Below are 27893 nucleotides of genomic sequence, written 5' to 3'. Positions count from 1 at the left end.
AGGGATGGGGGAAATAGGTGAAGGAGATTAAGAGTACATTTATCATGATGAACACTGAGTAATGTACAGAATCGCTGAATCACTATATTGTACACCTGAAACTGATATACCACTGTATGTTAACTATATTGGAATTAAAATTTTTAAAAAGATAGGTAAAATTCAAAAATAACAAACTGCTTGGTTAATGAGATGTTTCAAACTCTAGAAAATAGCCCAGTTATCCAAAAGAATTCCCTATCAAAGGATTTTGACTCAGTGAAAGACTGCAGACAATTCATTAACATTCCCTGTAATAGGGTTTGATCTGTGTACCATGCTACCTCTTTCCCAGGAACAGCTTTATCCTCCTTTTCCATCTGAATTTTAGTTATCCTTTACAGTTCATGTCAATTGGAGCCAACCTGAGATCCATCCAGTTGCTTAATTTTGACAAACTTATTGTCTGTTGTGGTAGGCTTGACATAACTTTAAGCAAAGAGTCCCTGATTCCACCATAAAGTGCTTATGAAACAAAGGTTCTGTGACTAGTATCCTGACGAATAGGATCATTATTTGAACTTAAGAAAAGTAGAATAAAAAAGAGTTAATTTTTTAGAAAGCCATGACTTCTGATCTATCAAAGTTTTTTTTCCCCTTCATACCCTCAACAGGTTTATGTTGACAGTCATCAGGAATAAATCCTGCGGCATGCAGAGCAATTCGACAAGCCTTCCTGACCACAACTTTTGCCTCATTTCGAAATTCTTCTAGGCGCATTGTCACCTAGACATTGATGAATATGTATAATTAGCAATAGCAAAGTAGCAACAATAGAAAAAAGAATCTCAAAACCATAGACAAAAATTCCTTACCTCTTCTAACCATATGATTTGTGTGGTCTTAAATTCTTGCAGGGTATAAGTATGACATTTTTCAATATAACAAAGTCTGATAAAACTCAAGTTATAGCATAATTCATTTATTTTAAGAAGAGCCGGTCGCAAATGCTGAATGAAAATAAAAATTATCATTGTTTAGTTAAAAAAAACCCGTCTTTTAAAAGAATAAAAATATTTGGAAAGCAAGAATGGTTATTAAGGAAAATACATAGGTCTATATGTTAACTCTAGCTACAACTCCAAAGTGCATACATTAAACAGGAACACATCTGAAATTTTTCTAAAAGCATTCTTTGAATTATCAGACTTAATTTGTTTGAATGTCTATCTTTTTATCTTGAATATGTGTCTTTTAGCTAAGAAATTGAGGGTAAGTAATAGAGGACTGGGAAATATCTTAAATTTCACTATGTATGATGAATGGCTACTAAAAGATTCATTGCGTTATCTTAAGGACTACAATGCCCAGTCACCATGGTAATGGAGAGGCCCATTTGCTGATCTAAGAGGCTTTGACATAAAATCCCAAGACAACTTTGAATTAAAAATTTTTTTAAGTTATAATTTTTAACTTTAAATTTAACAAGTTGCTGAAAAAGAAAACTCAGTCACTATTAAGAACCTATTTATTTGTGGACTGGAACAATGAATGGAAGTAGATGGATGGATAAATAAAATATATATATCCATACAACAACGTATTATTTGCCAATAAAAAGAAATGCTATGCTATAACATAGATGAATGCTGAAAACATTAAGCTAAGTGAAAAAAGCCAGCCATAAGGAACCACATACTACATGGTTCCATTTACATGAAATGTACAGAATAGGCAATCCAACAGAGACGAAAAGTGGTTTAGTGGTTGCTTAGAGCCGGGGAGGTATTGGGGGGAGATGGGGAGAAATATAGAATGACCACTAATGGATAATAGGGTTTTTTTAAAAAAAATTATTCATTTATTTTGAGAGAGTGAGAGAGAGAGAGAGAGAGAGAGACAGCAGACAAGGGGCAGAGAGAGAGGGAGAGACAGAGACAGAGAGAGAAAGAGAGGGAATCCCAAGCAGGCTCTGCACCATCGATGTGGAGCCTGATGTAGGGCTCGAACTCACAAACTGTGAGATCATGACCTGAGCTGAAACCAAGAGCTGGATGCTTAACCGACTGAGCCACCCAGGTACCCAAACAAGGTTTCTTTTTGGAGTGATGAAAATGTTCTAAAATTGACTGTGGTGATGGTTAATCAATTCTGTGAATGTAATAAAACCACCAAATGGTATACCTTAAATGGGTGAATTGTACACTACGTTAATTATATTTCAATAAAGTTGTTAAGAGGAAATGTAGGCACAGGTGCCAATAAGGTTTGTTACTAAAAAATATCATGAAAAGAAATATTTCAGATATTTTCAATATATTCTCCACATTGATCCTTTCAACCTAGTCTAGGCAAATCAGTCCTCCTAATTAACTAATTGTAAATGTAAGAGTAGTGATAAGCATTGCATAATTATAGTATCTAATAGACATTTAAACCAACACAATGGGTCTGTTATTTAGGTCAATCTAAGCTTAAATGGATGAGAACTTTCTAGTCTGCCAGGGCTACATTTAAGAGAAGATATTATCAAGGTCAAAGCACTATTGGTATGAATGGTAGGCAGATACGACAACTGTCAGCACATAAGAGAACAAGCCTTAAGGATCAATCGAGGTGATCTTAGAGACGAATACAGGAAGAACTATTTTATATACTTAGTAACAAACTTATGAAATGTATAGTGCCCAGAACATGGCAAAAGATAAAAGGTGGTAAAAAGATAATAAAATAGGTTCAAATGATTGATGGATCCTTAATGAAATTAGAGGTCTAGGAGTTGAGCTTACTATCAAGAAGGACTAGAATATTTTCTACAACCCAGAATGCTTGATGAGATGGATGACCTGAAATAGCACATCTCATACATTTGTTTTGCACTAATACCTATGTTAGCCCTAGACTTTTAATGTTCCTTGGTGTAACTGACATCTTGATAATGATCTTTCAGATCAACATATGAAAGTGAAGGAAATGAGCAGTAAAAAAGCAAACTTGAGGCTTCTGATTTGAAAGGGTGGTGACTCAGTGTCATAGAAATAGACAGCTGAGGACCCTGACGGTAATGGTGATTCCAGTTTATTCCCAAGGGCCAAATAGAAAACTTTATTTTTTAATTTTTTTAATGTTATTTATTTTTGAGAGAGAGAGAGAGAGAGACAGAGACAGAGCATGAGTGGGGGATGGGCAGAGAGGGAGACAGAGGACAGGCTACGCACTGTCAGCATAGAGCCTGACACGGGGTTCAAATCCACGAACTCTGCGATCATGACCTGGACGGGCACTCCACAAGTAGAAAACTTCTAATGCAAGTTGAAATTCAGTGAATGGGTAGAGATTTTAAATATGGCCACATACTCTTTAACAGTTCTTTTCCTATGATTACCCCATTCTGCAAAGTAAAGATTAAAAATTTCCCTAGGGTCTGAATCCATGGTAGAGGAAAGTATAGGTATGATACCTTGGGAAGCACTGGCCCATGAAAACAGGTCCCCCAATTATTTTGGACCATAAAGTCCAGAGTGACTCAAAGATAAAAGGAGGTAATAAGGGTTGCCAGCCCACTCTGCTCAAGAGGATATACCATTTTCCTGATCAGCAACAAAGGGGGCCATGAATCCAAACCTCTGAGGCTGCTTCTAACTGAAGGGGACCTGTGCAACTCTTTTCTTATACTTTTGCATTCTGCAACCCCAGTTAAAATGTAAAAACACTGCTAGACTGCCAGACTCTTAAATGACAAGACAGTATGAAAATTCTCTTAAAAAGATGAAATATTCTATTTCAAGGACAGTCTATACCAATACCTGTAATAGATTCACATTTTGTTTTTCTGTAAGTCTTTTGAAATATAATTAAAAATACGTACAGGATTAACAATGAACAAATTTTTTTGTAGAGATTGTCGACAACCACTGATTTTCTTGGAACGGACATTCTTCTTCCACACATTAAAAGCCTTCCATTTCCGGAAAAGTGCAAATATGGGAATCTTAGTGAGTTCTCTGTGATATAGATACTCCTGTTCCCATCGATCAGTTTTGATATACTCAATGTCCTCATTATAAATGTGTGTTATGGCTTTTTTGCTAATAGTATAGTAGTCATTTTTATTGATGTTCTCATAACTTACAACTCTATGAACAAATAAAATTGAGGCAAGTAAATAAAGTATTCAATACAAAGTCAAGCAATTGCATTGATTTTTTTTCTAAAGAGATAAAACATTTCTGAAAAAACATATTATTTAAAATTGTTAAAAATTCTAACAAACTATTTTTAGATTGAATAAATTACTTAAGAAAAGAAAGAGGAGCTCCTGTTTAAAAAATAGTTGTACTTATTTTAGGTACCTGAAAATAAGTTTTTATTATTAGCTGTTTAGAAACTATTCAATAATAATGTAAAAGAGTTTTACACTACTCAGTATTGAAAGAATTGTGAGAAAGATCAAAGTAAGAAAAGATGAATTAAATAAGATTCAAATCAAGACCCAGATTAAGCTGAAAAAATATGCCCAGTTCATCACAGAACAAAATAGTTATTACTGAGAACCTATTTATTTCAAGATATTCCCCTTTCAACTGTCATCAAGGGCATTCTTCACCCTTATGCTTAACAGGAAACAGATCAAATAAGGAAGAAAAGCAAGTGAGATAAAGACAGGAGTAAGGACAGAAGGAAGCAAAGTAATGAGAATAGAAAAGGCTGATTCTCTAAAGTTTCTTAAAACAAGAACTTGCCTGTAGGCACAAAGTTTTTTGGTTTTGTTTTTTTGTTTTTTTTGGTAATTTTAGCCATAACATTGAAATACTGGATGCAACTTAAATATCCAATAATACAACAATTGTGAAACATATTGTGATACAGCAAGTTATTAGAATATGTTTTAAAATTTAGGAAGATAAAATTTATAAATATTCTACAGTACTCTAGAATGTTAAGATAAGGAATAGCTGCAAAATAAAACTGCAAATTTTTTTTGTGTTAAAACTATGCAAAAATTATATGTACTGACAAAGACTAGATAGGAACACTCCAGTGAAAATCAACTGTTTCTCTTGTCTACGTTCTCCCCTGATCCTTAGCTCTGCATTCTGAACCTGGAGTTCATGATTCTTTAGCATAGCCTTCAGTTCATCTGTGAAATCCCTGAAATTGTTGTCTGTATACAAATTGATGTACATATTTATAACTTAAAGAAATTGGAATAAAATTCTCTTATGTTGTGGGTCTGTTAATCAAAAAACTAAAAGCCATTGGAATAATTTCTATTTATGTTTAATTAAACTGAGCTAGAAAAATCTTTTTAAAATTAGGGCATACAGGACCAGAATGGGGAAACAAACAAACAAAAAACAAAACCACCAAAACCCCAAGCCAAGACCTGATCACAGGAACACACAAGGGTGGTCTGGGAGCTGATGGTGGGGAGCTGATGGAGAGGAGTCTGAAGGTCACTCTCCTACTTCAGTGCCACAACAGAAAATGTCAACCTGTTCAGCTTTTACCTAATTCCACTATCTGTTTGCCTGTGTTCTAATTAAAACTTCACACCAGAACTGTCTGGGAAAATGCCAGGTATTACATGTTGCTGGTGAGGTGTATGAAAAACATATTTTTTTCCCTTTTTTATTTGTCGAAAGCTGAAGATATAATTAGGACATTCTTGGGGTTATTCTCTCCAAAATGTGAAATTTTAACTTGTCTCTGAAACTGTAATTAACTTCAGATGTTTCAATAATATCAGCCATCAAACCAACCTAAAGACAAGATCAAGCAGCTCACTATGGTCTTTGTGTATGTCTGGAAAACTTGCTCTCATTGGTCTGTTTCTAAAGACCCTTCTAGAAGGTGGCAGGTGTGGTCCATGATGTTGAATTCTAACTTATTGGTGCTCGGTGCCACTTAGAAATCTTTTTTATTTGCAGTTTATTATTTAAGATCTTCATTCTCAATCCCCTAAACCTTTTCATCCTCTACACATTTCTACTCTGCATAGAACAAATGAACACACTAGTCTTTTTCAAAGACTGGATCACCAGCATCAAAATCATCTGGGCTGCTTATTAAGGATCCACATTTCTGGGTCCAACACAGAATCAGAATCCTTATGTATGAGACTCAAGATTCTAGTTTACCAAGCTCCCTGGATGATTCTGATACACAATAATGTTTGTGAACCACTGAACTTTATTTGAAAGCAACCAACAAAAATGAGGTGGTCATAAAGTGAGTACTGTCTCACACCTTCACTTGAAAATCATCATACCTGTGTGCCTACGCTCCAGCTCCTGAGTGGATCTCAAATTTTCCTCCAGAGATGAAGAGGTTTCACCTCACTTTTTCCTAACCCTCCTGGCTTTTAGCGACTTTTCCTCTGCATCTAAAAACATGCAAAACTTCTCTTTAACTTGCAGAAAGTTTCCCTTTAGCTTGTAGAAAGCTTTTTCTCCACCTGCTGCCCATTTAACTTGAAATCCCACATTGTCTTCTTTCTCTCAAACTTCCTTTATAATGGTGTGTATTGGTGGGCCATATCTCTCCCATCCATTCCTTTTGAAAGTTTCCAAAAACCGGTCTTGTTTCTCATAACTTTAACAAAATTATTCAATTAAAGATGAGCAGGGACTTCCTTCAAGATGGATGGGGCAGCAAGGTCAAGGAAAGCTCTGTAAAACTAAGAGGGACTATCCACAGTTCTCTGTAATCCTATTCTCTGTAGACTTTCCAGTTCATAACTTGGTGTTACCTGTATGTGAAAACACACGGGTATCAGACGAAGGCAGGTGGAATTAGGCTCTTGTGGTATGATGGCCTGTTGTCTTTTTAATGAATATGTGTAAGCCAATATACAATTTCTCTTATTACAATTAGATTTCTTGTAGCTGTTCATGTTATTATGGAGAAGAAAAATACATTGGCCTATTTTTGATTTTTCTCTTAAAGCAGAAAGGCTTTTTTTGTTTGGTTGGTTTAGTTGTAAAGAAGAGGGAATTCATGATAAATTGGTTTGATTTCTCTTGTACACTGCTTCGGAACATCTCATTGTTTTAGTTGTCTAAGTAAAATGCCTCTGAACAAACAAAAAGACTTTCCAGCTCATTACTGAGGGGGGTACCACCCAAATCTACTCCTTGAGCCTTTGTACTTCACACACTCTGCCTCAGACCGCTCATCTATCTCAGGAGCTGACCCACCACACCACACCTATGCTCATAATTGCCTACTCAGCCTTTCTTGGCATCCAGGATTCACCCTTAACTTCCGCTGCTTTTTGGATAGTTGCTTTGGATATTTCTTTCATCAAAGAAATTTCCTTTCGTTGAGGAAATAATACAAAAATTTACTTCAGGGTTTAAAACGAGAACTTCATTTGTTCAAGTGCTGTGCTATAAAATTCCTACGTTGCTGATAAACAAAACGGCTTTATGATTCAATCAACTAAACAGGCGCTTGAATAGGTAACTAATTAGGATGAGATGAATACCTTGGGTAAAATTACATTTTACTATGTTTTAATGGGGAAAAAATATCTGGAGTGTTTTCTTGCTGTTTAATGTAGAATCAGGGAGTCCTCTGTCAAACTATTTTACTGTAGAACCTATATCTATCCATCTGAAATTGAACTTAGACTCCAAGGCTTCTGTTAACTCCAAAAGGTTATGTCATATTTGAGAGAATCATATGGCATATGAGAATTACACAGCCCTGTGGTAGGTCATAAATTGTCTTATTATTGTTTATTTAAGTTATAACTCAAATTGTGCCTACTGGGGTTCTAAAAATGTTAATTTCTTTTCCTAGAATTCCTTGATTTTCCAAAACGATGATATCTCAGTGTGATTTGTTATTTAAAACAGCAGCTCTATCTGTTGTTACACAGATTGAAAATGCTTCTGATCATCTTGAAACCAGTCTAGTAAGACTAATAATGCAGAAACATGGTTTGTTTCCTGCTCAAGAACTTTAAATAGCCTCCTACTGTTTATATCATCAAATCCAAATTACTTTGCCAGGTGTTTGGCACTCTCCTCTTGTTTCATGTTAGTTCCTACTCTGTCCCACAAATTGCCCTTTTTAGTCAGGCTGACTTATCATATCTACCTTAGGCCATGTCTGAATGCATACAAATGTCTTTGTTCACCCTGTTCTCTCTTCCTGTCTCCTTCAAGTTTCTGATTTCAACAAGCAAACAAGTAATTACCTGCTTTAAGGTAGTGGAGTATATTAGATAAGCTCATATGGCCCTATGCAAATCTAAGTTCTCTTATTATTTTCATAATTATACAGTTTTAATTGTTATAATCTGAGCATATTAATTGGGTGAAGGTAAATAGGCAACTGCCTGGAAAGAAATTAGCTACTTCCTGTGTTCTGTAATTATAAACCTCAATTTGTTTGATGATGGTCAAGATCATGAATCTGTATGGGTTTAGACCTAACCTAAAGAGGAGAAGAGAAATGACTTACTTTGCTTCTGGTTTGACTAACCAGAAAGGGTATAATAATCTGATAAGGAACTCTTTTTTACCTAGAAAATTAAACAAAAGCATAACTAAGAAGAAACATCCAAATTTCTGTAATAAGAGAGTATTCTGGAGCCAGTAGTTCTCAGCGCAAGGTCCCTGGAACAGCAGCAACAAGCATCCCATGGGAATTGTAATTTCCCAGGCTACGTTCCCAACCCACTGAATCAGAAACTCCAGAGGTTTAAGCATCTGTTTTAACAAGTCCTCTAGGGCTTGCTTGAGAACCGCTGCTCAAAGTCAATGGGAGTGCAGCATTGAGTTAAATACTGGAATGATCTGGTGAGTTTTAAAGAAATACTGTTGTTCAGGCTCACCACAAATCAATTAAATAATGTCTTGGAGTAGGGCCTGGCTGATTCTCATTAGTAGCCAAGTCTGAGAACCACTCTTCTAGGTTTTTCAAAAACAAATTTTAATGTTTATTTATTTTTGAGAGAGAGAGAGCACAAGCAGGGGAGGGGCAGAGAAAGAGGGTGACAGAGGATCAAAGCAGGCTATGCACTGACAGCAGATTAGCCTGATGCAGGTTTTGAACTATGAACCGCAAGATCATGACCTGAGTCGAAGTCAGACGCTTAACCAATTGAGCCACCCAGGCACCCCTAGTTTCCTCAAATTTTTGTGTGAAATAAAATCATCACCCATTAAATTGTCACAGCCCCAGAATACTACCAGGGCATGTTTGTGCGTGTGTGTGTGTGTGTGTGTGTGTGTGTGTGTGTGTGTGTGTGTTTGAAGAGAGAGTAGGGAGAAAATATGAAGCTGAGTATTTTTTATTATTCCAAGTGCAAATATGAGGTGCCTTTAATGTTTCCATGTGCTGGCTGAGATTTGACTCATTAGATTTAAATTTCTTTATGGACTAGCCCAAGAAAATGGTCATTGTGTTAGGCAACTTGGCAAGGTTTCTGATAATGTGGTTTCAAAATGATCTGTTATTACAGAGGACATATAACCTCACTATAAAGTTTTTTGTAATTATGACTTCACACAGAAACCACAATGCTGAAATTTGAGAAAGTACCAAACATCTATCTGTGTTTTCTGTTCTAGGTCACTAAACAGGTAATCTCACTAAAAGGACAGAATAGCTTTAGTTTGAAATTTAAAAAGCTTCCTTTAAAAATACTTTTAACAGGGCACTTGGGTGGCTCAGGGGGTTAAGTCTCCAACTCTTGATTTTGGCTCAAGTCACAATCTCAGGGATCCTGAGATTGAGCCCCATGTTGGGTTTCTGCTGACAGCGGGGAGCCTGCTTGGGATCTCTCTCCCCTTTCCCTGCCCCTCCCCTGTTTGAGTGCACACACTTGCTCTCTCTCTCAAAATAAATAAATAAACTTAAAAAATACTTTTAAAAAATGTTTATTTTTGAGAGAGCGCAAACAGGACAGAGAATCCAAAGCAGGCTCTGCACTGAAAGCAGCAAGCCTGATGTGGGGATTGAACTCCTGAACCATGAGATCACGACCTGAGCCAAAGTCAGATGCTCAACTGACTGAGACACCCAGGTGCCCCTAAAAAAATACTTTTAACATAATAGGCTTAGGAACCATCTGAGAACTGGATCATTGGGAAAGTAATATGGCCTGAGCCTGGTGTGGATGATTATATGGTCCTAACAGCCCAAGCCACATAACTCTGTTTCACAGAGTCCCAATCCCAGCATGTGTCCCTCAAGAAAGAGTTGATTGGCCGTACAGGACAGAAATGTGTAATTAGCATCACTTAACCTGAGGTTTCTCAATCTAAGCACTACTGACATGTTGGGCCAGGTAACTCTCTGTTGTGTGAGCCTGTCCTGTGCACTGCCAGCTGTTTAGCAGCTACCCTTACTCTTCCCACTTGACACCAGCAGCACCATCCTCTCTAGTTATGGCAACCAAAGATTCCTGCAGACATCCCCCAAAATCTCCTCGGGGGCAAAATCTCCCAGGTTGAGAACCAGTGATTTAATTTAATGTGTCTTAATTGCATATGATCACAGAATAATTGTTTTTTACCATCTACCTATTAATACCACTTATATATAATTGTCCTAGAAATACACATTAGGCAACATTTAGGTAGAAGAAATTTTGTGTCTTCTTTCTTGGATTTATAGACCCTAAAAATGCTTGGTATTTGGGAAGGGCTCTGCCATACATTCTGATTTATCCACTCACTAAATTTATCCACTCACTAAATGGTTTGAAAATCGACATTGCACAGAGGATGAAATCATAGAATTGAAAGATGGGAACATCAGATATAATTCTGAACTTCTATCTGCAATAGAATATTGCAGATATAGAACAATATCAAATAGCAAAGTCCTTCATATATCTGTACCTCAATTTCCTCACCTTTCAACTACAGAGAATGCCCTTCTAAGGAGGTTCTTTTGAGGACAAAATATTAATGTACAGAAAGCACACAGTTCAGCCTAGCACAGCATGTGTGACGCAAGTGACAGGAAAAGTTGTCATTATTAGAATGAGTTTATTAGGCACAGTGTATGAGAGGCTGGGTTCTAAAGCCCAACTACTTGGGTTTGAATTCCAGCCCCACAGTTCACTACACTAGCTGGTCAAACTTGGCCAACTCTGCCTCAGTTTCATCATTTGTAAAATGAATCTATTAATACTGGCTACCTTACAGAGTTGCTATGAAGATTAAATTAATTAATACATATGAAGAACTTGGAACAGTGTTTGGCACATGCTAAGAGTTGGTGTCTGTAGTATTGTGTAACAGTATTCACCTTTGTAGAAGTCTGGTTACCGCTATGACTTTATAGAAGTATCCTTATCAAGGTGATCAAGTGTATATATGTTTCAATGACCAAAACAGAAAAATAGCAAAATATGGACACATAGAAGTGGGATGAGAGATTCTATAGAAATGGGAGAAAAGTCCACATTTGTCAAACACCAACAATGGCTCCTTATATATAAGCATGAAAAAGAAAGACTTACATATTGCTCCACCAGGCAATCTTATTAGCTTCAACTAAATGTTCAGGTTAATAAAACTTTCATAAACTATATTTGGAACCCTTCTACTTAGGAAGAGCATAGGGCAGGAACTACTTCTCGCCATCAGGGCAGCATCAGACTTCACTCTTCCATGGGACTACTTGTAGGAATCTATCAGCCACCCAGGAGCTACCGTCTCCCTAGATGACAACTCAGAGGCAAGGAGATGAGATCCACACTGGGTGGGTATGGAAACCACCCTGGCTTAAAAGCCTTATTACCACATGAGCCAGTATGTCTTGCAATGACTCTATAAGCATAGATTTCAGGCTTCCTGATAGAGGCATGCCCAGAAAAAGAGTTGCTGTACCATGGTAAGTCCAAAGCTATGGCTCCCCATCAGTTATTTAGAATTCATTTTGTCTCCCCCAGTTCAGATATCATTCACAAATCAGGGGTCATTTTTATCATAAGCAATGTTGTCTAAAAGTAACTGACTTCTACTCTTATCAGGATACAGGGAAACAGAGTTTCAGAGTTAACCAAGATCAGATTCTCATGCAGAGAAAATTGTCCTACAGTCCTCTAGAACAATGCTTCCTAAACTTCGTGTTCTAACAAACCCATACAATGGTGACATTTTGAAAGGCACCCTGGTGAAGGCATTAATTCTGATTTCTTTCTATTGTAACAAGAAAAACAACACACAAGGTATCTTAGGGAAATATTCAATACTGAATTTGATAAAACTTCCAAATAAAGCCTAGCTCATAAGCCACAGCAGTGACCATAACTGTTTGGAAGTAGCCACCTGCATTTCTAATCAAGACATGATGAATGGTCTGTTCAAATTCTTGACAACCACCACTACCGAGAAACTTTGTTTATAGAAATAGTAGACAACAAATAGCAGATGATTTATTGCTTTGTCTCTTATGGATGGAAACTCCCTTTTCCATTAACCAGAATTTGGATAATTTGTTCTCTTGAAATTGTGAACCAAAGGTACCACCATTCTTCACTTTTAATAGCTTTCCCTTTTTCCCCTTTGATAAATGCAGTGTTGAAATTTCTTGTGAAATGCAAATTGATTTAAAATCCAAACATTTCAAGTATTTCAGAAACAATGGTAAGCTTTCTCTGAAACACAGACAGATGTTACTCTGACTGAATTTTTCTTTAGGTTTAAATCCATTACAATCACTAAAAATCACTAGAGACCTATTTCCAATATCATTTTCCCAAAGCTGAATTCAAAGAGTGGTATTCTAAACTGAGAGATCTCCCCCTTAAGATCAGGAACACGACAGGGATGTCCACTCTCGCCACTGTTATTCAACATAGTATTGGAAGTCTTAGCCTCAGCAATCAGACAACACAAAGGAATAAAAGGCATCCAAATTGGCCAGGAGGAAGTCAAACTTTCACTCTTCACAGATGATATGATACTGTATATGGAAAACCCAAAAGATTCCACCAAAAAACTGCTAGAACTGATCCATGAATTCAGCAAAGTTGCAGGATATAAAATCAATGCACAGACATCAATTGCATTCCTATACACCAATAATGAAGCAACAGAAAGAAAAATCAAAGATTGATCCCATTTACAGTTGCACCAAAAATCATAAAATACCTATGAATAAACCTAATCAACGAGGTGAAAAATCTATACACTGAAACTATAGAAAGCTTATGAAAAAAATTGAAGAAGACACAAAAAAGTGGAAAAACATTCCATGATCCTGGAACAAACATCATTAAACCTTAGATCCCTAGAACAAACATCATTAAAATGTTGATACAACCCCGGGGGGCGCCTGGGTGGTTCAGTCGGCTCAGTCGGTTAAGCGGTTAAGCGTCGGACTTCAGCTCAGGTCACGATCTCGCGGTCCGTGAGTTCGAGCCTCGTGTCGGGCTCTGTGCTGACAGCTCAGAGCCTGGAGCCTGCTTCCAATTCTGTGTCTCCCTCTCTCTCTGACCCTCCCCCGTTCATGCTCTGTCTCTCTCTGTCTCAAAAATAAATAAACGTTAAAAAAAAAAAACATTTAAAATGTTGATACAACCCAAAGCAATTTACATATTCAATGCAATCCCTATCAAAATAACACCACATTCTTCACAGAGCTAGAACAAACAATCCTAAAATTTGAATGGAACCAGAAAAGACCCTGAATGGCCAAAGGAATCTTGAAAAAGAAAACCGAAGCTGGAGGCATCACAATCCCAGACTTCAAGACATATCACAAAGCTGTTATCCAGACAGTATGGTACTGGCACAAAAACAGACACTCAGATCAATGGAACAGAATAGAGAACCCAGAAAGGGACCCACAAACATATGGCCAGCTAATCTTTGACAAAGCAGGAAAGAGTATCTTCGAGTGGTGCTGGGAAAACTGGACTGCAACATGCAGAAACATGAACCTAGAACACTTTTTTACATCATACACACATAAAAAAAACTCAAAAAGAGTGAAAGACTTAAACAAGACAGGAAGCCATCAAAATCCTCAAGGAGAAAGGAGGCAAAACCTCTTTGACCGCAGCCGCAGCAACTTCTTAGTCAACACGTCTCTGGAGGCAAGGGAAACAAAAGCAAAAATGGACTATTGGGACCTCAACAAAATAAAAACCTTCTGCAGAGCAAAGGAAACAATTAGCAAAACTAAAAGGCAACCAACAGAATGGGAGAAGGTATTTGCAAATAACCTATAAGATAAAGGGTTAGTATCCAAAATCTATAAAGAACTTATCAAACTGAACACCCAAAAAACAATAATCCAGTGAAGAAATGAGAAATGAGCAAAAGACATGAATAGATACTTCTCCAAAGAAGACATCCAGATGGCCAACCGACACATGAAAAAATGCTCAGCTTCACTCATCATCAGGGAAATACAAATCAAAACTGCTATGAGATACCACCTCACACTTATCATAATGGCTAACATTAACAACTCAGGCAACAACAAGTGTTGGCAAGGATGCGAAGAAAGACGATCTCTTTTGCACTGCTGGTAGGAATGCAAAACTAGTGCAGCCACTCCGGAAAACAGTATGGAGCTTCCTCAAAAAATTAAAAATAGAACTACCCTATAACCCAGAAATTGCACTACTTGGTATTTATCCAAGGGATATAGGTATGCTATTTTGAAGGAGCACATGTACCCCAATGTTTATAGCAGCACTATCAACAGTAGCCAAAGTATGGAAAGAGCCCAAATGTCCATCGATGGATGAGTGGATAAAGAAGATGTGGTATATATATACAATGGAGTATCACTCAGCAATCAAAAAGAATGAAATCTTGCCATTTGCAACTACATGGATGGAACTAGAGGGTATCATGCTAAGCGAAATTAGTCAGAGAAAGACAAATAGCATGTCTTCACTCCTATGAGGACTTTAAGACGCAGAACAGATGAACACAAGGGAAGGGAAGCAAAACAATATAAAAACAGGGAGGGGGAAAAACATAAGAGACTCTTAAATATAAAGAACAAACAGAACAAACAGTAACCACTGGAAGGGTTGTGGGGGGGGGGGGATGGCCTAATGGGTAAGGGGCATTAAGGAATCTACTCCTGAAATCATTGTTGCACTATATGATAACTAACTTGGATATCAATTTTTAAAAAAAAGACACTTCTCCAAAGAAGACATCCAGATGGCTAACAGACACATGAAAAAATGCTCAACATCACTCATCATCAGGGAAATACAAATCAAAACCACAGTGAGATACCACTACACACCTGTCAATGTAGAATGGCTAACATTAACAACTCAGACAACAACAGATGTTGGCGAGTATGTGAAGAAAGAGGATCCCTTTTGCACTGCTGGGGGAATGCAAGCTGGTGCAGCCACTCTGGAATGGAGGTTCCCCCAAAATTAAAAATAGAACTACCCTACGACCCAGCAATTGCACTACTAGGTATTTATCCAAGGGATACAGGTATGCTGTTTTGAAGGGGCACATGTACCCCAATGTTTATAGCAGAGCTATCAACAATAGCCAAAGTATGGAAAGAGCCCAAATGTCCATTGATGGATGAATGGGTAAAGAAGATGTGGTATATACATACAACGGAGTATTACTCAGCAATCAAAAAGAATGAAATCTTGCCATTGGCAACTACATAGATGGAACTAGAGGGTATTATGCTAAGCAAAATTAGTCAGAGAAGGATGAATATATGACTTCACTCATATGAGGACTTTAAGATACAAAAGAGGTGAACATAAGGGAAGGGAAGCAAAAATAATATAAAAACAAGGAGGTGGAGAAAACATAAGAGACTCTTAAAAATGGAGAACAAACAGGGTTGCTGGAGGGGTTGTGGGAGGGGGATGGGCTAAATGGGTAAGGAGCATTAAGGAATCTATTCCTGAAATCATTGCTGTACTATATCCTAACTAGCTTGGATATAAATTTAAAAATAAGTTAATTAATTAATTTTTTTTAATGTTTATTTTTGAGAGAGAGAGGGACAGAGTGCAAGTGGGGGAGGGGCAGAGAGAGAGAGAGGGAGACACAGAATCTGAAGCAGGCTGCGGACTCTGACCTGTTAGTAGAGAGCCTGACACGGGGCTCAAACCCACAAACCATGAGATCGTGACCTGAGCTGAGGTCCGGTGCTTAACTGACTGAGCCACCCAGGTACCCCAATAAATTAAATTAATTTTTTAAAAAGCAAAGAGTGGTATTCTGCTCACACATTTTTTGTTATGTCTTGGACTTTATTATAGTCACAGTTTTGATAATATTTAGTTTGGAATTCATAACAGCAGGGAAACATTTACATATGGAGTTCCTTTGCAAATAAAACAATGTATTACTTGAATGCAGGATTCTCAGAATAAGCTCTAAATATAATGTATGTTTTTAAGAAGTATTTCCATAATGTTTTATTTGCCTTAAATATTTCATCGTCAGTAGGATTCCGCCCCCCCATGACAAAGTTCTTCCAATATTTCACTTCAGTGATTCTAAATAGTGCATTATTATCTAGAAGTTACTAATATCTATAGATGCATCAATATTCAATAAAACTCCTTTTCTGCAGTAAAATTTTAATCATGTCCTGGAGTGTGTTAATCTCTCTTATCTAATCTGTTGATCTACTAGTGGCATTATTGATAGATTTCCTTTGCTTTTCTGGTAACAAATAGAATGAAAAAGTTTCTACACAGGTTGGTAAAATTGCAATTCTGCCACAGTGAGTTATTCTGACATTAGATACTGTGTGTTCTTGCATGCCTAGCTTCTTAAGCTTATTGATGAGATATTAATCTAAAAACAGAATTTGGTTTCATATTTTGTACTTCAATATGCCTTAAAAAGTTCAAATCCTTTTCTGGGTATGGTGGATATCTTTTGGTAAGGTGTTGATATAGCTTGCTTGTAACTACTGATTCATTTGATAACATTTCCATACAAATGAGATATTTAGGCAAAGGACTGGAACATTACTGTGATTCACAAATCCAAGTGTGAGATGTTTTTAATTATGTTGCCTAATTTCTAATCTTTTTCCTTGTTTTAAATTTAAATTTATGTTTTAAATTCAAGTTAGTTAATATACAGTGTAGTCTAATCTTTTTCCTTTTGACCACTGTGTTTATCTTATAGCTCTAGTAAAATTCTAGTTTTAAGAATACACTATCAAAGAGGACACAAATAAATAGAAAGAGAGTCCATGCTCATAGATTGGGAAATTTAATATTATTAAAATGTCCATACCACTCAAAGTATTGTACAGATTCAGTACAATCCCTATTAAAATTCCAAACGCATTTTTCACAGAAATAGGACAAACCTCAAGAGAACCCAAATAGTCCAAGCACTCTGAGACAGAACAAAGCTGGACACATCATGTTCCCTGATTTCAAACAATATTAGGAAGCTAAACTAATCAAACCAATATGGTATTGGCATAAAAACACACATAGAGATTAATGGAACAGAATAAGAAACCTAGAGATAAAAGCCTGAATATATGGTCAATTATTTTATGACAAAAGAGCCAAGAATATACAATGGGGAAAGGACAGCATGTTCAGTAAATGGTGCTGGGAAGACTGGACAGCCACATTCAAAAGAATGAAATTGGACTGCCATCTAACGTCATACACAAAAGCTAAATCAAAATAGATTAAAGACTTGAACATGAGACCTGAAACCACAAAACTCTTAGAAGAAAACATTGGTGGTAAACTCCTTGAGATTGGTCTTGGTGATGATTTTTTTTGATTTGATACCAAAAGCACAGGAAACAAAAGCTAAAATAAACAAGCGGGACTACATCAAATTTAAAAGCTTCAATACAGTGAAGGAAATCTTCAAAATAAAAGGGGAACCTACTGAATAGGAGACTATATTTGCACATCATGTATCTGGTAAGAGATTAATATTCAAAAAATATAAGGAATTCGTACAACTCAATAATAAAAAACCCAAACAATCCAAATAAAAAATGGGCAGAGGATGTGCATAGATATTTTTCCAAAGAAGACATACAGATGGACAACAGGTACATAAAAATATACCCAACATCACTAATCATCAGGGGAATGCAAACCAAACCACAATGAGGTATCAATCACCTTACATCTGTCAGAATCATTATTATCAAAAAGACAAGAAATAACAAATGTTGGTGAGGATGTGGAGAAAAGGGAATCCTTGTAGACTGTTGATGGGGATGTAAATTGGTACAACGACCATGGAAAACAATATGGAGTTTCCTCAAAAAATTAAAAATAGATTTTACCATATGATCCAGCAATTCCACTACTTGGTATCTATACAAAGAAAACAAAAACACTAATTCAAAAAGATGTATGTGTCCCTATGTTCACTGCAGCATTATTTGCAATAGCCAAGATATGAAACCAACCTCAAGTGTCCATTAAATATAAAGAAGATGGTGTGTGTGTATGTATGTGTGTATACCCAGCAATTGTGTATACACACACACACACACACACACACACACACACACACACGGTGGAATACTACTCAGACATAAAAAAGAACAAAAATCCTGCCATTTGCAACAACATGGATGGACCATGAGAGTATTATGCTATCTTACTGTAAGACCTAGGGCAGTTACTTAACCATTTTGTGACTCATTGTAAAATAGAGATAATAATTGTATCTATCGTATAGTATTTTGTGAGGATTAAATGATATGACATACATAAATAATTTGCCTAGAACAAAGTAAATACTAATGATCTTTTATGACATAAAATATGATGATTCACTTTCATGTGCTCTCACACAAAGTGGATATATAATCCAGCTCTCTAGCCAACAATCCTCCCCCATATCTCATAGCTACCCTTCAGTTACAATCACTCTTGTTCAAGGTCTTCAGTCCCAACAAAACAGGATTATTTTGTCTTGATCAGTTCTATTCTCTGTTCTCTATGCTCTTCATGATCTCCCTAGTTCCTGATTCTTTACCTAGTTTCCTCTTTACTTGCCCCAGAGCTGACCAGAGTCACCACTATGCCCCCTTGCTGGGCAAAATAATCTGCAGCATATAGTTGTGTACTTATTCAGATTGATATTCCAACATATTTAGACATCTCCTTGAAGCTTATTCCTGACAAAATCATTATACCTAACATATAGCACTAAGTTGATATTTTAGAATAAACTTGATAAACAGAACTATTTTCTCACCAAGAGGGATCATGGTAGAGAGATAATCATTGTAGGACTTCACATCTGACGTATTTTACTACACTTGAAAACTATGCAAAGACATATTTTATCACATTACTATTAAAAGGAGTTTAGTATATAACATGTCCTCATGTCACTGACCCAGTATTTATAACTAGTTTTAACTTTCAATTTAGCTGCTACCAAGTTTGTGCTACCCAAATGATTATCTTTTCATTAGGTTTATAATATCTGGAGTTCAGGCTAGGGAGGAAAAATTAACATCAACCCCAAAATGTAATAAAATAAACCAGGATTCCAACTCTATCTTCTTCTTTTTTTTAATGCTTATTTTTTGAGAGAGAGAGGGAGACAGAGGATGAGCAGGGGAAGGGCAGAGAGAGAGGGAGACACAGGATCTGAAGCAGGCTCCAGACTCTGAGCTCTCAGCACAGAGCCCCACATGGGCCTCGAACCCACGAACCATGAGATCATGACCTGAGCCAAAGTTGGACACTTAACCAACTGAGCCTCCCAGGCACTACTGACCCCCCAAACTCTATCTTCTTAAATGAGCACTTGCATATTATCATCAAGCATCACTACTATCAGTTCAAAAAAGTATAAAATATCAACTCAATTCCCCAAGTACAAGTGCTCATTAGTCTAGATATACAATTTATCTCCTGAATTGGACAAAAGCACAGTTTCCGTATTCATCTTTAATAGAAAATCATTTTACATTTGGCAAACTTTGACTCCTCTCATAGTGGGGAATGAATATCACAAATGGCACTTCTTGATATCTGGGTAATTACATGATTTTTTAAAAAAATATTTACTTGTTCATTCTGAGAGAGAGTGAGCATGAGTGGGGGAGGGGCAGAGAGAGAGGAAGACAGAAAATCCCAAGCAGGCTCTGCACAGGGCTCGAAGTCACCAACTGTGAGATCATGACCTGAGCTGAAATCAAGAGTTGGAGGCTTGGGGCGCCTGGGTGGCTCAGTCAGTTAAGTGTCCAACTTTGGCTCAGGTCATGATCTCACAGTTCGTGGGTTCGAGCCCCGCGTTGGCCCTGTGCTGAGAGCTCAGAGCCTGGAGCCTGCTTCAGATTCTGTGTCTCCCTCTCTTTCTGTCCCTCTGCCACTTGTGCTCTGTCTCTCATTTTCAAAAATAAATACACATTTTAAAAAATTTTTAAAAAGAAGTAGTAAGGCAGTGGTGGGAATGACAATACTATTAAAGGGATTATTTTCTTTTACATCAAAGGTCTTTAAATTCTATTCTATATTAGTTCTCCCATGTTAAAAAAGAAAAAAAAACCTCACTAGACCCCAATTCTCCTTTCATCTATCACCTCACTTCTTTCATATCTTTGGCATCCCCAAATTAGTAGGTCCAAACCCAAACTCTTTTTTTTCCCAATAAATCTGTTCCATTCAGTTTTCTGTGTCTCAGATACAAGCAACTCTAACCTTCCTCTTGAGCCCAGTCAACTGGATCATTAAAGTCATCCGGGACTCCTCTCTGGTTTTCCATCTTGCATACAGTCCATAAAAACATCCTGTTGGCTTGACCTTCAACTTATTTCCAGAATTTGACCCACTTCTCATCACCTTCCCCTGGTTCATCTCTCACCTGAATCATTACAGCCTTCTAATTGGTCTTCCTTTTCAACTCTTGCTTTTGAGAAGCAAGAAGAAATGTTCTCTACACAGCAACCAGAGCAGTCCTTTTCAAAATGTAGCTCAGATCATGACACTTCTCTGCTTGAAGTCTATCCATGGTTCTCCACTTTTCTCAAAGTAAAACTTAATGTTCATAGGATGACTGTCAAGGCCCTTCATGGTCTGTTTTCTAGCTCTCATTTACTCTCCTACAGTCTTTGCTTCTTGAACATGCCAGGTATGCTCCTGACTTGGGGCATTTGTATTCACTTTCCTGCAGTCTAGAATGCTTCTTTCTTCTCTCTGTCAGTACATCATTGACTCCTTCTCCTTCCAGTCCTTATTCAAATAGCCGCTTATCAATGAGGCCTACCCTGACCATCCCAGCTAATTCACAACTTCTTCCCCAGAACTCCTAATCTCCTTCGCTCTGCTCTACTTTTTCTGTAAAACTTATCACCGTCCAGCATTCTCTGTAATTTACTCAGATGTTGTGTTTGTTACTGCCTCCCTCTACTAAGATGCAAGCTCCACGAGGACAGCAATTTTGATCTGGGTGGCTCACTAACATCTCTCTAGCACCTAGAACAGTTCATGCTATAGAGTTGGGTGCTCAATACATTTTGTTGAATGATTGGATTTTTATAGGCATATCTGTTCTTTCTATAAATTATATCTCATTCTAATTAAGCTCTTTCAGGATTTATAATAAATCTATCATTTAAAAATGTTATTCTTCTCTCCCTCTCAATCCTAGAAAGAGTGCTGTCTTCAGTGTTACCCGACTCAGTCAAAACTACAGGGCTGAGTAAGGGAGAAGAAGATAATTCCTAGGAGTTCCTTTTATCTTCCTACACAGCAGAGAATGGGAAGGTAGCTCCAAGAATTTGGTGGTAAAGCTAAACTACTATCAGCTTCCAGGAAAGACCGTCTCAACAACAATTGTCAACTCAACCAAACAACAATGGAGGAAAGCCAGTATCAACTTTAAGTTCTGCTACCTGTTGTGCTGAACTTTAAAGCAATTCACAGACCCACATTTGTACAACTCGTCTAATTATTTTAAGAACAAATGTGTGCTTAGAAATAATAGTCTATGTGAATGTATGTGTGTTATTCATCCATATAAATACCTTAAGTTATCAAGCTCCTTTTATTTAAAAAAAAATCCTTATTCCCACTCTACTAAGCAAAGTTGAAAGAACATGTAACACAAATCATGCACCTACTTTTTACGCATTGCCTTCTTCTTTTCTCAGTAATCACAAGATATCAAAATTATCTTTGTAATACTGATTAAAAATATATGGCATTACATAATACACACATAGAAGAGGCACAAAAGTGTGCTACTCTATAAAATATTGTCTATAAGTAAAAGAAAGCTAAAGGGAAAAAATAAAATTATTGTGATTACGATTCATTTGTCATTGGATGATAACCAAAATTATATTTTATATTTACCATTAATACCCAATCAATTATGGATAACATTTGCGATCTTATTTGAAGCATTTACTGTTGAATACATTGCTTCATAAAAGAGAACTCACTTGAGATTATATGTATCATATTCAGTGGAAGACCTTGGCACTGCAGGGATCATATAAAGAAATCCGAGGTGTTCATTTTCACGTATTATTTTAATGATTTGCAAAGGATTACAAACGTTGGCTTTAACGACTTCTTCCCGATCACGGAAAAAGTACTTAGGGTACGCTGAGGAACTGGTCCCATAGAGACCTCTTCTTCCAATACTGGTACATGACAGTTTAGGAGGAGAGGGAGAGAACATCTCAGCAGAGGGCTGCTGGATCAAAACAAAGCCAATTTTTAAAATGATGAGTTTTTGCAAAACAAAGTCAAAAGACATGACTAAAAAAACATGATAAAATATTAACCTCAAGCACTAATTACTGAAGTTCCTGAGATGTCTAGTGCTCAAAGGCAAGTATTAAAAAAATTTTTTTTTTTTTAGTTTGAGAGACAGAACATGCACTTAGGGGAGGGGCAGAGGGAGGGAGGGAGAGAGAGAGAGACTCCTAAGCAGGCTTCATGTTCAGCTTTCAGCCGATGTGGCACTCCGGCAAAGCCACCCAGGCGCCCCAATCATTTTTGAACTGAAAAACTTCAAATTATTGTAAGGAGTGATAATATTCCTTCCAAGTACTCCTTATCCAGGTGTCCATCCCCTTTCCCAAACCCCCCAACATCAGCTCTCACGGCTGCCTTCTTTGAAGTGTTTATTACATCAAAATGCCACTACTTCTCTGGTTTTCTTGGGAATCCACTTTTCCTGCTCAGTTGCTTAGCGTCTATCTTGACCGTGGCCTCTCCCCTTAACCTCCTCACCTAGTTCTGACAACCTTAATGCTTTTCAGTGTGTGAATTCTTAGACAGCTGTCATCATAGCTCATAATAAAATACTTTTGAGTAAATGTAAGGGGTGGTTACACTGAGCATTGGGGGATCACTATGTAATAATACCCTTGGAGAAGTACACATGTTACAAATTCATAATTGCCAGTTCTGTAGACCAGTGTTTCTCACATTTAAATGTGAGTGTGAATTATCTAGGTGTCTTGTTAAATTGCAGCTTCTGTCAAGTCTGGGGTGGAGCCTGTGATCCTGCATTTCTAACCTGCGTATACTGTGGACCACCATTGGAGCATCAAGGCTAAGTCCCCACCATGTTCACACACTTGAGCTTTGCTCTAAACCCCCAGCTCCCCTGTCTGTGCTCTCAGTGCCGCTCACACTCCTTTGTTCCTCCTCAACAAACCTTGGGGCAACATCACACACACCCTCTCCTCCTGTGGGGGAGGGTGATAACTGTCATCACCTTGTCTCTCTGACAGTGGAGGGGCAACTGGCACTAAGACACAAGAATCCCCATCGCAGACCTGCTTTGTTGAATAGCCGATGCAAATATATAAATGATATCTTTATTGCCTGTTAGCATAACTAACAGAGGCTGCCATTTCTCTGAGAGATTGATTACCACAAGCTCTACGGAACAACGTCTTCATAACGTTTGCATTCACAGGTGTCATCATTTTCCATCTCTTGATTAAATATACCCTGTTGAATAGGAGTTGAGATGAAAATCCTGGAAAGTTTAGAGCTGAAGGAAATACATCTTTGAATTCAAAAGATAAAATGTGCTTCTTTCACTTATTGGCCAGAGACAGCAGCAACCACACTGTTTTCTTATGTGAAAGAATAGGCCAGGAGCACCTGCCTGGCTCAGTCCTTGAGCTTTCACCCTTGATTTCAGCTCTGGTCATGATCCCAGGGTTGAGGGATTGAGGCCCATGGTGGGCTCTGCTCTAAGCATGGAGCCTGGGATTCTCTCTCCCTCTCGCTCTCTCCCTCCCACATGCATGTGCTCTCTCACTCTCGCTCTAACAACAACAAAAAAAGGCCCAAAGAGAAAATACACATTGCCTTGTCCCAATGTTTCAACAAGGGCTATAGTCAACTTTAATATTTTTATGAGAGTGGAGTATCAATATTTTACAAAAAATGCATGTATTTTCTTTATTATATCCTTCAAGAAGTTTTACTGCCTTCTAAGTACAAGATTTCTTCAACAATAGGCCTATATATTTTCAGCTGCATACTTATTTCCAATTATGTAGCTCAATGCGAAAATGTGATTCAATTTAAGTAGCCACATAAGTTCAGATTTTGTGGGGGAAAGGGAACAAAAGAAGCATTTATTCATAAAGTGTAGAACACTTGTAGTGCTCTCTATGATGGATGTTTAGTCCAATTTGATAAGGCAATCTTCCTTAATTACTAGAAGCAATGCCTCCAACTGCCTTCTTTTATCTCTCAGGGAATCCTCACTGGTGCATTTCCATTCTAAGCTCCTTCTGAGAAATCAATATCCACCCCCCACCACCACCAAAATGACCCTCTTATCAGAATAATACTTTCTCCTTTTATATGGAATATTCCCTTTCTTCCATATTTTCCCTTCAACCCCTGGCTCTTATTTGAATTCTTCACTTAGTTACCGCTACAACCACGCATAACACACAATTTAACATTCCCTTTCATCCTCCTCCCTTCATCCCAGATGTGCACAATTTCATTCTTCTTCTTTAAATTCAAGGTCATGATGCCCACTTTATACCAAATAAGCTAACTTATGAGCAATCAGTTCTTTCTTGGCTCTACTTAAGATAGCCTGTTCTCCTTTCCTACTTCACAGAAACCAAATTAGTTGAGGGTTTATAATTTTATATAACTAATCATGTGATATTCTTTCAGGGTGATCTCACCCACACCCACAGTGAGCCTCTTCCAGCCGGCTTCTCAAGCCCACCACTCTCCCACCTCCTCTGCCTTACTAACTTTCCATTCACTCCTCCAAGCTTATTAGTGCCATTCCCTATGGTAGCTTTTCCTCCACTGACCATCCCTCTCACCACCAGGTGCAAGCTTTCCCTCCTGTTCAGTTCTCCAGGATTTTGTAGCTTAAATGACCAACCAGAGTTTTTATCACAACCCCCTGAGCTGGAGCATTCACTTGTCCACGTACCCACCCAAAGATTCTGAAATCCTCGAGGATGAAGCCTGTCTTCATCTCTTCCTTTCTACCACTCTAGCCCAAAGCCTGAAACATAACTGACACTGAAATGTTCAACAAGTCTAGAAGGATCCTCTCAATAAAAAGCTCAGAGAATTCTCGGGTCTGTTGGCATTTTTACTGTGAGTGTGTCCACATTTTTTCCCACTTCTATTCCTTTGTTTAATTATCTGCAGGTATTTATAGAAAGTCATGCTCTGGTGGTTTCTCCCAGAGCTACTATTCAAGGACTCCTTGCAAGGTACCTTCCCACTCTACAACTCACCAATTACAAAAATTGTCTTTCTAGCTGGTTCAGTTTCTGTTTTATTGCCTTTCACCAAGGTCTTCAAAAGATTGTCATTTTGGGTAATAATGATGAAAATTTCATAAAAGGTAAAATAAAATTCAAAACACTATTATGTCTTCTTTTAATATGTAAGAGAAGATTAGGGAACACCATATAGATGCTGGAAGTTTTCCTTTATGATTTTCCTCTACTGTCCAAATTTTCCTTGAGTAAGAACTGAGAAGTACTGTATTTCCCAAATCCATTGTGCAACCTGATAGAGAAAAATTTTGCAACTGTTCTTATGAGTTAAAAGCATGTTAGCAACGTTATAGGAAACTAAAACTAAATTGAAAGGATTAATTAAGTACTTTAATAGTATACCTGTTTTTTCTTCCTCACAGTATACTGAGGCTCAAGAAACTGAACAGATAATTTGGTAGAACTTCTTTCTTCAGTGCTTCCTGGAGGTTTTATGATTCCAGAAGAGATTAACTGAAATCGGTTCTGTTCATATATGTATTCTGGCCTCTTATGATCTTGGTAGACTTTTAGCACTGGCTTTGGGGAATAAAGAGACATGTTAATTTTTTCAGTGTTAACGAGAACTTGTCTTATTCTTACAACATGAACTTTGGACTCTATTCCTGTTGGAAATTGATCTTCCTGGAGTAACTTGCTGACCAAGTCACAATCATTGTGGTGGTTATGACCATGGTCTATTACAAGACTAAGACTTTTCTATTTGGTTTCTATTAATTCTGTCCTTTAATTACCAATGAATACTTCTACGGGTAAGGTTGTGACAGAAAGGCTCAGAGGCATGAGATCGCATACTCAGTAATTGTGCATTACAAATCCCACCATCCACTAAAACAGTCATTGTGGGAAGGATTGTACAATTCTCGCACTGTACCCCAAAGTCATTAATCAATTCCCATAGTCATAATTGGTTGGAGATCTAAAAGAAATTGTGGCAAAAAATAAAAGAAATTGTGGCATTATATTAGGCTAATCTAATTTCAGATTAAGGCAATAAAATCTAGCATTCAACATAATACACTAAAGCAAGGAATTCACCATAATGGCTTTAGGCTTCTAAGCATTATTTATATATTGATTTATTTTTTTTAATTTTTTTTTAACATTTATTTATTTTTGAGACAGAGAGAGACAGAGCATGAATGGGGGAGGGTCAGAGAGAGGGAGACACAGAATCTGAAACAGGCTCCAGGCTCCGAGCTGTCAGCACAGAGCCCGACCCGGGGCTCGAACTCACGGACCGCAAGATCGTGGCCTGAGTCGAAGTCAGCCACTCAACCGACTGAGCCACCCAGGTGCCCCTACTGATTTATTTTTAAAGTTTATTTATTTACTATAAGAGAGAGAGTGTGAGCGGGGGATAGGCAGAAAGAGAGAGGAAGAAAGAGAATACCCCAATCAGGCTCCTTGCTGCCAGCACAGAACTGATATGGGGCTCGAGCCCATAAAACTGTGAGATTATGGCCTGAGCTGAAACCAAGAGTTGGATGCGCAACCCACTGAGCAACCCAGGTGCCGCTCTAAGCAAAATGACTTTAGCATGATAGCTAATCTCTTACAACTGGAGCGAGAAAGAAAAGCTTGAGAGTAAGCATAGGAAACAGCTGTTAAATTTTCAGGTATGTGTAAATAACATTTGGTTTTGGTTAAAAATCCCTCTTGAGCCACTCACTGTAGAAAGGAAAAGACTATAGAGATGGGGGCAGGAGGATCTCAGCTATATCAATGTGGAAAATCAACACAGACCAGAATCACAAGGTAAGAAGGGGAGAAAAGCTTCTGCACAGCAAATGAAACCATAAACAAAATGAAAAGGCAATCTACCAAGTGGGAGAAAATATGTGCAAATTATATGGTGATAGGGGGTTAAGTACCAAAATCTATAAAGAACTCATACCACTCAATAGCAAAATCAAAACAATCCAATTAAAAAGTGGAAAGAGGATCTGTATAGACATTTTTTCCCCAAAGACATGGAGATGGCCAGAAAGTATATAAAAAGATGCTCAACATCACTAATCATTAGAGAAGTGCAAATCAAAACCAGAATGAAGTATCACCTCACACTTGTCAGAATGGCTATGAGCAAAAAGATAATAAACAAATGTTGGCGAGAATGTGTAGAAAAGGGAACCCCCATCAACATTTAATATCACAGTTTGTATCTTTTT

At 37.5% G+C, this 27893-nt stretch overlaps 1 protein-coding gene across 2 annotated transcripts in view; it reads right to left on the bottom strand.

The window, feature by feature from the left end:
* The window catches only part of DNAH6 (dynein axonemal heavy chain 6), a 245633-nt gene that overhangs the window by 180299 nt on the left and 37441 nt on the right, over positions 1–27893 (bottom strand). For both annotated transcript variants that reach the window (XM_053200826.1, XM_015075839.3), the window contains exons 3-7: positions 26065–26241; positions 22369–22625; positions 3848–4115; positions 855–989; positions 645–765 (exon numbers count right to left, since the gene is read on the bottom strand). In XM_053200826.1, coding sequence (XP_053056801.1) covers positions 645–765; positions 855–989; positions 3848–4115; positions 22369–22625; positions 26065–26241 — 958 coding nt within the window. The remainder of the gene's footprint in view (positions 1–644; positions 766–854; positions 990–3847; positions 4116–22368; positions 22626–26064; positions 26242–27893) is intronic.

Source organism: Acinonyx jubatus, chromosome A3 (assembly GCF_027475565.1).
Source record: "Acinonyx jubatus isolate Ajub_Pintada_27869175 chromosome A3, VMU_Ajub_asm_v1.0, whole genome shotgun sequence".
Lineage (NCBI taxonomy): Eukaryota > Metazoa > Chordata > Mammalia > Carnivora > Felidae > Acinonyx > Acinonyx jubatus.
The sequence above is the reverse complement of the archived record's forward strand: the minus strand, read 5'-3'. Positions and strand labels throughout refer to the sequence as shown.